General features: G+C 41.7%; 1 protein-coding gene across 3 annotated transcripts in view; it reads left to right on the top strand.

Moving 5' to 3' along the window:
- The window catches only part of sbf2 (SET binding factor 2), a 92,792-nt gene that overhangs the window by 61,084 nt on the left and 17,470 nt on the right, over window positions 1–14,238 (top strand). For all 3 annotated transcript variants that reach the window (XM_034576622.1, XM_034576639.1, XM_034576631.1), the window contains exons 18-29: window positions 2,395–2,565; window positions 3,052–3,323; window positions 5,652–5,824; window positions 6,118–6,191; window positions 8,387–8,582; window positions 9,118–9,245; window positions 10,360–10,535; window positions 10,655–10,788; window positions 10,901–11,102; window positions 11,594–11,790; window positions 12,473–12,613; window positions 13,435–13,518. In XM_034576622.1, the coding sequence (XP_034432513.1) occupies window positions 2,395–2,565; window positions 3,052–3,323; window positions 5,652–5,824; window positions 6,118–6,191; window positions 8,387–8,582; window positions 9,118–9,245; window positions 10,360–10,535; window positions 10,655–10,788; window positions 10,901–11,102; window positions 11,594–11,790; window positions 12,473–12,613; window positions 13,435–13,518 (1,948 nt within the window). The remainder of the gene's footprint in view (window positions 1–2,394; window positions 2,566–3,051; window positions 3,324–5,651; window positions 5,825–6,117; window positions 6,192–8,386; window positions 8,583–9,117; window positions 9,246–10,359; window positions 10,536–10,654; window positions 10,789–10,900; window positions 11,103–11,593; window positions 11,791–12,472; window positions 12,614–13,434; window positions 13,519–14,238) is intronic.

The raw sequence follows: 14,238 nt of genomic DNA, 5'->3' as shown, positions 1-14,238 counted from the left end.
TCTTTTCCGCCAATAATGGGCTCAAATTGTTATTCTGGGTCTTTGCCAAGGAAACAAGAACTTTTAGTGGACATATCAGGGACTGACGCAGTTGCCCCATAAGATTTCATTGTAGCCACTGCCACCGTGTCGTGGCTGCACGTGGAGGCGATTTGCTGGACCGATTGATACAGTATCATTCATTACACACACACATTTTTAAACATAGGTCCCAGTTTGAAAAATACCATAATACCCCTTTAAGTTTGACCTCCCAGTCCAGAGACCATGTATCCCACAGTCTGCTCTCTGATAGCTTAAGGAGGGGCAGCTATCAGAGCATTGTAATCTCTCTTCAAAGCATTTCTTGCCTCAGCAGATTTGTCCTTGTCATTGCATCCTGCGTTTTTCTGGCCTAATTCCCATACTCAATGAAGAGGGTATTTTTGTTTGCTCTAAACATAGCATAGTTAATGTAATCCTTTCTGTTTCTATGGAGAAAACCGTTAATCTAACCAAACTCAATGTCATCCTCATATTGCCTCATACTCCAACAGACCTCTTGTACATTTCAGATGAAATCTGTGCTAAGTGAGACAAATTAAGATGGTAGGAGGAGGTGGATTTATAGTGAAGAGGGTGTGTGTAATATATACTAACAGTATGATTATATTGGAAACTACAATATTGTGTTTTTCACATTTTTAGCTCACAGAGTAACCATGACCAAGCATAGTCTAACATGGACTTTTGTAGTCTTGTCATAATTTTAAAACAACTAGAATGGCATCAGGTCAAATTTCATCAGATCCTGATCTGTACCAAATATTAAAGGTTTCTTCGTTGAACCCACATCCTTCCACAAAGTTTTGTGGTAATTGTCTAGTAGTTTTTGTGTAATCTTGCTTACAAATAAACCAACAGGTGAAAACCTCCCTGGTGGACGTAAAACATTTTTTTAATCAATGGTGGGAAGTCTCTTCAGCGGAAGTTAGCTCAGGTTTGTCCAAAAACTCCCGAGATATGACACGAGGTGCAGTTTTGGATGAAGTTGCTAGAGGTGTCTGAAAAGGTGGGAAATCTTGCAATAAATGATGTTAGTTGCAAAGCCTGATGATGACATTCAAGAAACTGTTTGTGTAAATTCATTGTGAAAGGTGTAACTTCATCACTCAGTCATTCAGCAACAATCGTATTTATAGGACTGGACCACAAACAAAATATTTCAGAATCACCAACAATGGGAATAGAGCTGTTATGATTGCGCTCCTTGCAAAGAAAAACTCAAGAAATCAGAAGCTAATCTAATAAAGAGGCTTGAACCGTACACATGGCCATCAGCCTCTGCAGGGACGTGGATGATGAATGGTGGTCATTTATTGGCACTTTGCGCTCCTGGTTCCGACCATGTTATTTGTGCTATGAAACCTTGCTTCACTCTTGGTCCACGCTAATGAAAAACAACAGTTTCCAAACAGAGTGGGCAGCAGGAGTGGTCTGTCGCTCCACTAGGGGGTTGTTATCTGTTAGAAAGTTACGACCCAAGGAGCATGATTGATTTCACTTTAAATACTGAGGCTGGCGTGGTTTTCTGCGTCTCTCAAGAAGTTGACAGTGACTCTTCAGCTCAGACCCTTTACTGACGCACATTCCCAGTAAGAAATATACTTACAACGACTGTGACAATTTTATGAGGATCCAGTGTGCAATACAGACCCAAGCACAAATATTTTAACTCTGATCAGGAGCAGTTGTCATCATCACAGGAAGAAATAAAGTATTTCAATAAAAGAGAGACTCCTATTACAGTTGCAATGTTAGAGGTATTGACGTTTTAACCGTTTTAACCTCTGATGTTTACACAGTAAAATATTTGTTTGTACTTACTGGGGTTGACGAGGTAATGTGTGTGTGTGTGTGTATGTTTTTTTTTATTGTTTAGTCCGTGTAAAATTTTGATTTTAACATCAGAAACTGTATCAGTAACACCATTACTGACTTTCTGACCCTTAAAGATTCAACATCTGGAACGAATCTGTTCCGATGGGAGACAACGTAAACATAAATATCAGAGAAACTCACACGTAAATGACCCTGGGTTTTTCCCCACTTGTTCTTTAACACATTTTATTTTACTTTTGCAGGCGCTTATTAAGGTTAATCATCGGTTCACAATCTCTAAATCTGGGTCTTTCAAGTGATTATCTTTAGATTTATAAACACACATGTAATGCATGTGAGCAGGAGATGATTTGCACTAATAAACAAGATTTGGATAATCTGTCAAATTGAAAAAGAAACCCAGCCCAACTCAAACCTCTACTAAAAGGCAGAGTGGAGGATGTTCTTTATCTGTTTAATGTTGTTTGATTTTTTACGTAGTGCTGACTGTGTCAACTGGGTTTTTTCTTCCAGAAATTGGCTGCTGGTATAAACCAGTTTGCTTACACCTGCATCCAGGACCATCCCATCTGGACCAACCAGCAGTTCTGGGAAGCCACTTTCTACAGTGAGGTCCAGAGCCAGATACGAGCCCTTTATCTGAGCATGGCAGAGGAAAAAGGTGGCATCACTGCCAGGCTAAAGGTAATACTGTATTCAAATGTTTTAATGTAGTGTGAGAATTCATGCGAAGTCTGGTTAACCCTTCTTTAAATAATGATTTAAATATTATAATAATATAGTAAATACTATAATCAAATTTTAGCATTTTATCTGCTGCCATTCTTTCTATTTTATAATATTAAGCTGAAGGTATTTTTGTTTTCGACAAAACTAAACATAAATATGTGTCCTTGTGCCTAAAGCAAATTGTGTTACCCATTTTTAACTTTTTTTTAAATTTTCTGACACACACAACAGTTTTCATGATGTGCTGTGGTTTTCAGTCTGGGGACTGGGATCTTGCAGTGGCTCTTGAGATAATTTTTGCTGTGGCCACAACATAATTTATGGAACACAATTTCAGATTTATTTATTTAGAATAATTATCAAATTGTTTGTCACCATGCAAGTCACCGCTCTAGGCTAGCACCAAAAAAACAATTCTTTCAAACTCCACGACCTCTCCAGGATGCGACCGCTGTGCCGGCAGTCGGCAGAGATGACGAGCAGACAGCCATGGACCTGGCGGCAGAGCAGCTGCGTTCGTGGCCCAGCTTGAGCAAGGAGAGGCAGCAGGAGCTGGTGAAGAACGAGGAGAGCACCGTGTTCAGCCAGGCCATCCACTACGCCAGCCTCATGGTTTACCTGCTGGTGCCTCTGGACACCAGCAAGATCAAGCTGCTGCGCAACCCCCCCGCCGCCGACTGGGAGAGCGGCAGCAACAGCATCGTCACAAACAGGTACGGGGAGCGACAGCAGAGAGAGCATGTGCCTAGGATTTACTGTTGTTAAACATCTTTCACATGTTCTGACCGTGCACTAACATCAAAACATGGACTGTATCAGAACTTATTCCTGGCGTATTCAGGGTTGTAAGGTAGAACAATCAGTCTTACATGGAGGAAACCTCGAGGTAAGGTTTCATGACCTGGGAGCATGTGTTCCTCACTTAATAAGGTGATGATAGGTCCGTGGGTGGATGTGGCATAGCTCACAATCTACATGATACCTTCTAATTTAGCCAAATGGAACGTTTCCGGCCCACGTCCATCCTGTGGGCTTCCATCGCTACTGCGCAAAACAGAGTGAGGCTCATGTACTTCTGTTGGGAGGTTCAAACCCCTCAGGGCGTCTTTAAGAGGACCAACACTGTACTTACCCAAGCTAAACAACATAGCAGTAAAAGTGATTTCCTGTGCTCTTTAGTAACTGTAGCATTAAATGAATCTGGGATTATCCCCCACAATATTAGATTTTAAAGGCACGAAAAGATCTTTGTTCAAATTAGCCAGAAGAACCCAGTGATCCTATTACTTTTTTTTATCATGTACAGTACATGCCTTGTCAACATTCCGTTCTTTATCTCTCGAATATTCCCAAATAGCCTCAAAAACACCGTGATACTATTCTATTCTTGTTTTTCTCTTTCTAATGAAATGTCAGAAACACTGTGGCCAAGAATTTGTTTGTGTGGAAATTTCCTTTCGTTTTCTTTCAGTTTTGCCCCAGACTTGTTTGTTTCTTCCAGAAGACATTTGGATTTCATCACTTACTTGTGTTTGTTCATCCACAGGGAAGGTTGCATCACCTCATGTGAAACATTCCTCTTGGCTAATAGAATCCAAGCGATTGATTATCATTAACACTAAACCCAGGGGGGTGGGGAACCTTTTTTCTATCAAGGGCCATTTCAATTTCCATAACATTGTCCAAGGCCATAATAAATTATTAATAATTAAACCAGAATGGCACACAGTCGAGTGCATACGTCCGCCAAGGCCAAACATTCCTACACGTGATTGTTAGTTCTTGTTTAAGTTCTAGATTGTCTGGTGGTAAATGGAAAAAGGAAGTGTTCTAATAAATGAAACGATGTATTTGTCATAAAATATAGTTTGAAATATTGGAAAATCAAGATCTCCACATTAGTCCCTGAAAAATCAACAAAGATCTTGAAAAACGCTCTATATTGGAAAGAAAGTGAAAAGAATCCTGGTTCTGATTTTTGGGCTGCATCCGCACCCAAATTTGATGTATTCTACTCCGGCCTCATCTCTCCACCAAGTTTGGTAGAAATCGATTCAGTAGTTTTTGTGTAATCCCGCTAACAACTAAACCAACAAAATAACCATCAAACAGACACAGGTAAAAAACATAACCTCTAATGTGTGGGCTGGAACGTCTTCTTTTCTCCGAGGCATCTGATGTCAGATGGTATTGATGATGATGATTTGACTCTTAGCCAAACCAAGTTGCTCAAACTCGGCAGTAATCCCACACAGGAAAATGGCGAGTTGGTCTGTATTTGTTATATCTGTTGTTTCATTGCAGGCCACAGAGGAAAACTGGAAAGTTCTTTTGGTTTCCCTCAGTGTTGTCTTATGTAACCTGTTCTGTGATGGTTCTTTGAGATAAACTGACGGTTTAACTCTGCAGCAGCAATGAGGTTCCTTCACAAATTCTCCTTCTTAGCTGCTCACCACAAAACCTGCCTGTGCAACATCATCACTGTCAGAATGTGGTCTTGTGGAAGCTGCTTATTATGCACCCAAACTCTGCTGAAGAGAGTGAACTTCATCCAACTTGTTGTTGCAGCAGCTGCAAGTTTCCAGCTTGATGCTTGAGATGGGCCTTTTCATCACGGCGAGCACGTCCCTGAAAACTAGGCTCACTGTGTCGTCCTAAACATCAACCCTCTGCATCGACTTCTCACCATGATGCTTGTCAGAAATATAACAGCAAAGTGCATGTTTCCTTTACTCTGACCATGAGCCTGACAGGCATCCAGCCAGAAGGGACCACTCTGAAGGACATGTCAGTTTACTAACTTGTTCTGCTGTTATTTTATTTCATCACAGATAAAATTAATTGCTGACATGACATTCTTATGAGTTGCCTCACGGGCCAGATCAAAGCATCTCACGCCAGGCTTTAAATTGCTCTTGTTTTTACTGGTTTTTTAATCACAGTGCATCTTCATACCATTTCTGTGAGCACACAAGTGTGAGATCTCAAATCTGCACCCACGCACGTCTCATTTTCACCGTGTTGTTATGTACGTTTTACAGCATCGCTGGCAGCGTGGCAGAGAGCTTCGACACCGAGAGTGGGTTCGAGGACTCGGAGAGCAGCGACGTGGCCAACTCTGTTGTCAGGTTCATCGCGCGCTTCATCGACAAGGTGTGCACCGAGAGCGGAGTTACCCAGGAGCATATCAAGAGCCTGCACAGCATGATACCAGGTACAGCACCCACAGTGTTCATTCACACTCTGTCGATGTCCTAATCCCCCCAGCACTACACAGTAACCCTGGGATGAGAGTATTCTCAGCTCAGGCTAACAGCAGCACAGGCCTCTGAGCTGATTAACTCCTGACATGTTAAATGGCCTTAACATCTCTAAATACACATGGTGGTTGTAAGAAGATGTGAATGTCCACGTGCTCCTCTGTTACAACACCAGTGTGTGCACTTGTGTGTGTGTGTGTGTGTGTGTGCGCGCATATGTTCACTGACTTCAACTTCTAACCCACAGGTATTGTAGCTATGCAGATGGAGGCTCTAGAGGCAGTTCACAGGGAGAGCAGGAGGTTACCTCCCATTCAGAAGGTGAGCTGCTGGGACTTCAGCTATTCATACACTATTTATTAAAAAGAACCATATAGCAGGAGTTCACGTATTTTAATCCTAAACTTGAAACTGAAATATTAGAAATGTGAAGACTAAAATTTAGAGAGAGACAAATTGAAAGCACAATATCTGAGTTGTGTTTCAAAAGAGAAGAATTTCTATCACAAGACAGCGTTGGTTGATATCGTGGAAACTACAAAAAAGGCCAAAATAAAACTAATAACTGATCTACAAACACAAAATAACATGATACCTACATTACACCGACCTACCTACTAGGAGGACGCCCACTGTCTCTTCCTGCAGTTTGTGAAATAACATAGTATTTCATGGGTTTTTCTCTATAAGTCTACTTCACCTCATCTTCAATTAGGGGTAAATGTTAGTAAATATTTCCCCTCATATCTGTGCTACCTGACATGGGTCTTACATTTTATTTATTATGGTCTTAAAAAGTATTAAATTGAACTTGTTGAAACATTGAAGAAGTAATAAGTTATTATGATTACATATCCTGTAATATGTAAAAACAAAACTTTAACAGGAGGTGTAGGCTTTTTTATGGCAACAATTGTCACTAAAAACCTTGATAACTTTCATGAGAGGTTTAAACTCTGATAGCAGGTGCTGGATAAAATACATACATTTGTATTTAACAGTGAATTTAGACTCATTTTAAATTGTACATCCAACTGCACTGTTTTGATTCTCCTCATATCCAAACTCTTAGTTATGTCCACACGCTCAGTGTCTGGTTTGCTGCCCGTTCTCCGACTGCAAAATCTCATCCCGTGTTTTCCAGTCATCATCGCACTTTTATATTTTACCAGTTGGTGTTTTTGGACCCTGCTGTGCTACGTGTCTGCCAGCTCCCAGTAATTTCTCTTGCACACCCTTACACACACAGACAAACATCATGCCTGTACTGCCTGGGGAGCAACCTGGAGTCCACGGTGAGCAGTCCGTCTGCTGCACTTTGTGGCTAACGTCTTACACGGTTCACGTGTTGGACAAAGCTTCCATCGTGGGCTGCGAGCTTTGAGCTGCATGCCAAATACATACTAAAAAACAACACTGACTGTGGAGCCATGACTGGCCAGTATAGCAGTAGTGGTAACAGCACCAGTGACATGAAATGGAAAAACCGGGGATGCAGTTAAGGTGCAGTCCTGACGAAAGCATCCGAAACAATGAGGTGCAGAGGGACTCGGTGTCCATTCAAGGACGGATTCATCAAGCTCTTATTCTCCTCGGACCTTAACTCCTCCACGTTGGCTGTGGCCTTAATGGGGAAATGCTGTGAATGATCTAATGTCCGTCCTTGTTTGTGACAGCGGAACAACTGAGTGTTTCTCTGTGGCTGCGGAGGCCAGAAGCAGCTGAAGCAACACGGTGCAGACTGGACAGTTTATACAGTAGAGTAGGTTTGTCAGATAATGTTTGTTTTTCAGATGCAGTTAATATCACTTTTTTAAAGAAAAAATAATAAAAGGTTACACTTATTATACTGACTTTATTTACACACTCTTTCTAAACTCGTTCAACTGCGTGAGTAGACTAAAAGTAGTGAGTAAGTGCCGTTTTGAGTTTAACCTTTAAAGTGTTTTAGTTTTCTTCCATTGTTTAGTTGTTGTTTCTTTCGCACGTTCGTTTCTGTCCCAGTGGAAAATAACTGTGCTCAATCGGTCCATTATATCCTGTCAGTCAGGGTCCGTATGTTCAAACTTGACAAACACAAAGTGAAAACTAATGATGATTCCATTCGACAGCTCAAACAGAACCGCTTTTCTTTTACAAACAGATCATGCGTTTTTTTTAGGGTTTAAAATGCTAAACTGGTCTCTACACAGAGAATTCATTCATTTGAGTTTTTTTTAATGCTATTAAATCCTCAGTTTGCTTGCAATTTGTGTTTTTCATCATGATGTGCATGCAAAGCTTATATTTGTCCAGCGTGAATGTGGTGTTGTGATTTGACATTATGATGATAAATTGATTTCCTGGCCTTTTAAAAAAAAAAAAAAAAAAAAAAAAAATCTATTCTGACGCAAATGTTTTTGCTGTGTCCTTCATTTTGAGAAGCTAACTGTCAACAACAAATGACTTATTTAAGCTCAGACGTGTTCCTGTGCAGGTTTGTATCATGGACATAATGTTCTTTCTTATTCCATCAGCCTAAGATTCTACGTCCAGCTCTGTTCCCTGGGGAGGAGATGGTGCTGGAGGGGTTGCGGGTGCTTCTGGACCCTGACGGCAGGGAGGAGGCCACTGGGGGCCTCCTGGGGGGCCCACACATTCTGCCAGCAGAGGGAGCTCTCTTTCTCACAACATATCGCATCATTTTCAAAGGAATCCCCCATGATCCACTGGGTAAATACTGAACTACATTAGATTTTTTTTCTAGTGCTAATACAATACATATGTTTTCAAATACATTTTTATACAACATCAAATACAATTTGTCGGCAGAAAAACAACTTTCAGCTAATAATTGTGTGCCATGTATTTACAACCACAGCATAGTTCTCCACTCAAATCAATTCAAACATAATTTTTCTTTTGTTGAATGAAAATCATGTTATCATAAAGTTAGGTCACAACAACAAATAAACAATGCATTCTGCACATTTAACCCGAGTGAATCCTACTCTTCATCACTGTAATACTGTTTCTCAAGTAGTAAAGTCATCAGGGGGTGGGGTCCCTAGTGGCCAAGGGATGGTGGAGCAGACTATGAACCAAACTGTCTCTCTTTCTCTATCTCTCTCCTCATTTCCTGTCACATGTGTCCTGTTAACTCTCTGGCAAAAGCATAAAATTCCCCAAAAATTCAAATCTGCAGTGTGTTGTGTCAGTAAGATGTTGCAGTAATGTGGGTGTGATCTTTATTCCTGTATGTGTCCAGTGGGGGAGCAGTCAGTCATCAGGGCTTTCCCCGTGTCCACCCTGACCAAAGAGAAGAAGATCAGCATCCAGAACCAGCTGCAGCAGCACATGCAGGAAGGTCTGCAGCTCCGCTCTGCAACATTTCAGGTAAACACTGAAACACACCACAGATTAAATCACTAAAGATGTGAGAGGTTTTAGTGAATGTGATTCTCAGGGAGTGTAGATGACTCTTGAGCAACTCATAGCTGGTGATGTAGTATCATCCGTGGTTCTGTTTCTCAGATATTCACACATCATAATATTACTAATAATAACTAATACACTCAGTTGAGCGTATATCCCCAATAGGGCCCAACAGTCCCCTTATGAAATCACATTTTAATTCACTACATCCAGGATTTTATTTGAATTCTCTTCAAATTACACACACTCATAAATATCAGCCGAATAAAAGATTTTTTTCATCTAGATCCATGAATTATTCTCTGTGAAATCTGTAAAAATGTCATCTCACAAGTTGAATTCCTGGATCCGAACCCCAAGCCGGAGCTGCACCAAAATGTAACGGGTTCCTCCCTGACCCATACCACACCCCTCCGCTAGGTTTCGTGTTAATTCGTCCTGTAGTTTTCGTGTAATGCTGCTAAAAATCTGACAAACACAAACAAACGTTATTGATTACTCTGTGACTATGCACAAGCTAATAAATAAGCGACAAAACTTAAAATTACAATTAACATCCAGTGTGACACATCTTTTATAAACCCCATGTCCTGTGTTTCATAACATGAGCTTGATTCCTAGAATCAAAAGAGAAGCAACTTTCCGCCAAGCATGTGTTTTTAGTCTTTAGACATGTTGCTGTAAAACTTTTTATGGTTCATTCCTATCTCTTTACAAACTCGAATTATGAAAGTGGCCATGTTTATGGAGTGTAGGTCACTTGGCATATGTGGACATCTGTTGTGGACAGTCTTGTTTCTGACCTCGCTGTACTCGTGTGTGTGTGGGGGGGGGGGGGGGGGGGGGGTGTTTGTTGTGGAAACTATGCATGAGCTGTTTTACCAATAATGTAAGATGTGAAAGACGCAGATCAGCACACTTTAGTAAATGTTTGGGGGTAAAAAGGTGAAGAACGTTAGCAGTGATAAACATGAGATGCTCCTGACAGGTTGTATGGAATTTGAATCCAATATTAATATGAAATGTTATGTAACCAGTGTTAAATAATCTGTTTTACTGATTTGTAACTTTTTAGTTAATAAAAGTGGCTTTTGATGAGGAGGTGAGCTCGGAGATGGTCGAGATCTTCAGGAAGCACCTCCAGAGGATCCGCTACCCACAATCCATCTTCAGCTCCTTCGCATTTGCTGCAGGACAAACCGCACCTCAGCTAATCCTTCCGAAGCAGAAAGAGAGGAACACTGGCTTCAGGTTTGTTTTGTCACAATCATGCTGCCCCCTGATATATTTTTGCTCCTCTGGAAATATTGAAATGTTTTGTTGCTAAAGCTGCACATAGTAAAAGTATGTCCACTCTTTGGTCCTCGAAGAACTTTGTCCAAAACTATAGTCAAGGGAGCGAAGAGGGCTGGAAAGATCACCATGGGCCGTGGCAGCCAGAGCACGCTGAAGAAGAATGACAGAGGCAGCAGGATGACCTGGCATGAAGATGACGACATTTCAAGTGAGAGAAACCACACACACATAAACACACACACACACACACACACACACACACACACGTGTTGAGGGAGCAGGAATTAAAGATTAACTTCCTGTTCGTGTGTGTGTTTCAGTATCGGACGATGGCGAGCCGCCACCCAGCAGCACTTTGCGGGCCTCAGAGAAGTCCACCATGGAGCAGCTGGTGGAGCAGTCCTGTTTCCGTGACTACCAGCGCCTGGGCCTCGGCACCATCACCGCCAGCTCGTCTCGCTCCAAATCAGGCGAGCTGTTCAAGATCACGGCCGTGAACAGGCTCTACTCCCTCTGCCGCAGGTACGCTACCTCACAGCCTGGAGATCCTGCCTGCCAGTTCATCAACTCTAGCTGCAGCGGTTCGGCTACACTAAAAATCATCCCAGAAACTTGCTGTTCTGTGCTGATTTCACTAATCACTGCACAGCGGGACTGAGAATATTAGTTTCCAGGATCTGTAGCCCTGCCAGAAGCTTTCTGAGCCTCAGTATCTCAACAGGCCAGCGAGGGGGGGGGGGGGGGGGGGGGGGTGCTCCTCTACCTGGCAGACAGATGTTTGACGTATCTATTCAGACAACTAGATTCAAATCCAGCCTGTTATGCAAAAACACACATGGCGTGACTAATACAGCCTCAATCCCGAGTTGGCTGCAAACTCTGAAGGTGCTCAGCTGCATTTCTATGTCTTGCTACATACGTGTATCAACAAACCGCTTTGCAGCGTGGACAATTTTCTTTCTTGAAAACTGTTTGTGTTTGAGATTTCTGTTCTGTTGTCTTGTCTCTGTCAGTTACCCGGGGCTACTGGTGGTTCCCCAGGGAGTACAGGACAGCAGTTTACACAAAGTGGCGCGCTGCTACAGACACAACCGTCTGCCCGCCGTGTGCTGGAAACATCCGCGCACCAAAGCCATCCTGCTCCGCTCAGGAGGCTTCCACGGCAAGAGCGTGGTGGGGTTGTTCAAGTCACAGAACCCCTCCTCTAACGGTATGGATGTTTTATGAAGTTAGTGAAAGGCGTGGCTGTTAGAGTCACGAGGAATTAAAGCTGGCTACACTCATTTTATCTATTTAAACATTTCTTGTTCATATCACTGACTCATATATCAGCTGGCGACCCTTGAGGTGACTTTAGTGACCTCAGATACTCCGTCAGTTAGTCGGTTACTCCAGACGAGTTTTCTTGCGAGCTCCCTAGTAAAATGTCAGAGAAATGTCAAGTGGAGCCCATGTGATGACCAAGTGAGTGGGTGTGTTCATGACGTGACAAAACTGAAAAAAATTAAAAGAATACAGGAATAAAAAAAGATACCATACACGCAGAGGAAGCGGATTAAGATCTCAACTTGGAAAGACGACTAGATTCGAGAGCTTTTGGTGATAAGGCATGACGCTGTAAACAATAACGGGATTTCCACAATGGAATTTTTATGCATTATCCTCTTGCCTCCTGCATGTTCCACCCAGACACCTGCTGCGTTCTTCACATGTGAAAGGCTAACTCTGGAAAATGTCTGGAAATTTCATTCAGGTCTGACAGAAATAAACAAAACCAATAGAGGCTTTTTTTTTCTGTAAAACACTAGATCTGTGATCTGCAGTTAGATTTTTTTCAAGTGACGGTCATTATTACCAATCTGTGTAAATAAAGTGTTGTGTTCTTCCTTTAGTTCCTGCCTCGTCCTCAGATTCCTCCAGTAGTCTTGAACAAGAGAAGTACCTGCAAGCCATCCTCAACTCCATCCCCATCTACTTCAAAATGAACGGCAACAACACGCTGTCCAACCGCTCCCTCATCGGCCTCTCACCAGGTAACACTGCTCCAACACCAATTTTTGGTGTTCTGCTTTTATTTATTTGGGGAATGAAAATAACAATGTACTATGTATCAATATATAATATAATCTACTCATAGTGAAACAGTTATTTCTGCCATTAGACTATTTTGATCTGAGGACAGAGAACAGCTTGGGCAACAATTTTCTTTCTGAGCACTTCCGTGCCCGATGGAAAACTGACCAAGCCCAACCCAAACCCTACATTGTGTTTTTTATGTTCATTTATTTCATCTTAATATATTATCTACATAACTGTTAACTCTGCAGGGAGTCAATAAGCAGTGTGAGGTTTGACTCTGGTCAGTTAGCTCCTTCACAGTAAAGCTACATCACCTGACTCACGTGTTCCCACCTGACCTGAATGTGCTGCGCGATGGCCTTGGTGCTGTCGTGGGAAAAAAACTTGAGCTTGTTTACAAGGGACAAGAGGCCACGGAGAGTTCACCACCTCTGATAAAGAGAAAATCTGCAGACTTGCACTCTGCAGATTTATTTTCGTTCACTCGAGCTCTGTATTTTCTCTGCCATCACATCCCCTTTGTGTTTGTTCTGGTCAGCAAAGCAAAGCCTACTTATCTTAATAAGTGTGTGTGTGCGTGTGCGCGTGTGTGTGTGTGTGTGTGTGTGTCAGAAAGAGAGAGCGACTGCTTGGGAGAAATACTGTATCTGATATTTGTTAACAATTGGAAGGAAGTGTACACAATAAAAGGTTATGTAAGAATCACAGGACAGCTTGGGGTCACTTACCAGCCCATCCATCTCCTCTGACACCCCCATGAATGATTTGTCTCCAGGCAGTGAAAGGAGGACGTCCAGGATACCAAAGATGGCTCCTGTCCATTTAGACATCCCATTCTCAAACAGCTTCACCAGAGGAGGTGAGTGTTTTCTGCTTCTGTGGTTTTGCTTCCTGCTCGGCACGACGTCGTGAGTCCGCCTGCTGCCAGACAAAACAGCACACTACACCAGTACAGTCATCATAGTCTTTTAACATCATCCACTCAGTTGAGGGAAACATTACATTTTAATCACAATAGATTATGGAGGCTGTTGATTTTTTTGCCAGAGCTCCTTGTTTTCCAGATTTTCTTCTCCTCAGATTTGTTTTTCCACATTGGTCACATATTTGCTCATTTTTCTCTTGTTGTAAAACACATTTTAGAAATATGACATTACAATATGCAAAATCACACATGTTCAGATGGAGAAGTTCAGAAGACCAAAGTATCCTTCTTCAGGAAGTCTGCAGACTTCCTGAAGAAGGATACTTTTGAAGAAGGATACTTTTGTCTTGATTTATTTCTCAGATGGTCATGAAATATTATGCAAACCAACAACAATGATGTTTATATATATATATATATATATATATATATAAATAAAAACTGTAGAAATAAAAACTGTTAATTAACAGCAAATTTGATGGAAACAAAACCCAGTAAGTAAAATGTGAGATAAAATATGAGGCTGGAGAATAAGAGCGCCATATAATTGCAGTTAAAAGCAGAACATAAAAACAAGTCAAAAACAACCTTTTAAACAATGTAAAAGATTGAACCATCCATTGTATTTATATACCACTTATTATTTGAGGGTTA

This window comes from Hippoglossus hippoglossus, chromosome 3, assembly GCF_009819705.1.
Source record: "Hippoglossus hippoglossus isolate fHipHip1 chromosome 3, fHipHip1.pri, whole genome shotgun sequence".
NCBI lineage: Eukaryota > Metazoa > Chordata > Actinopteri > Pleuronectiformes > Pleuronectidae > Hippoglossus > Hippoglossus hippoglossus.
The sequence above is the reverse complement of the archived record's forward strand: the minus strand, read 5'-3'. Positions and strand labels throughout refer to the sequence as shown.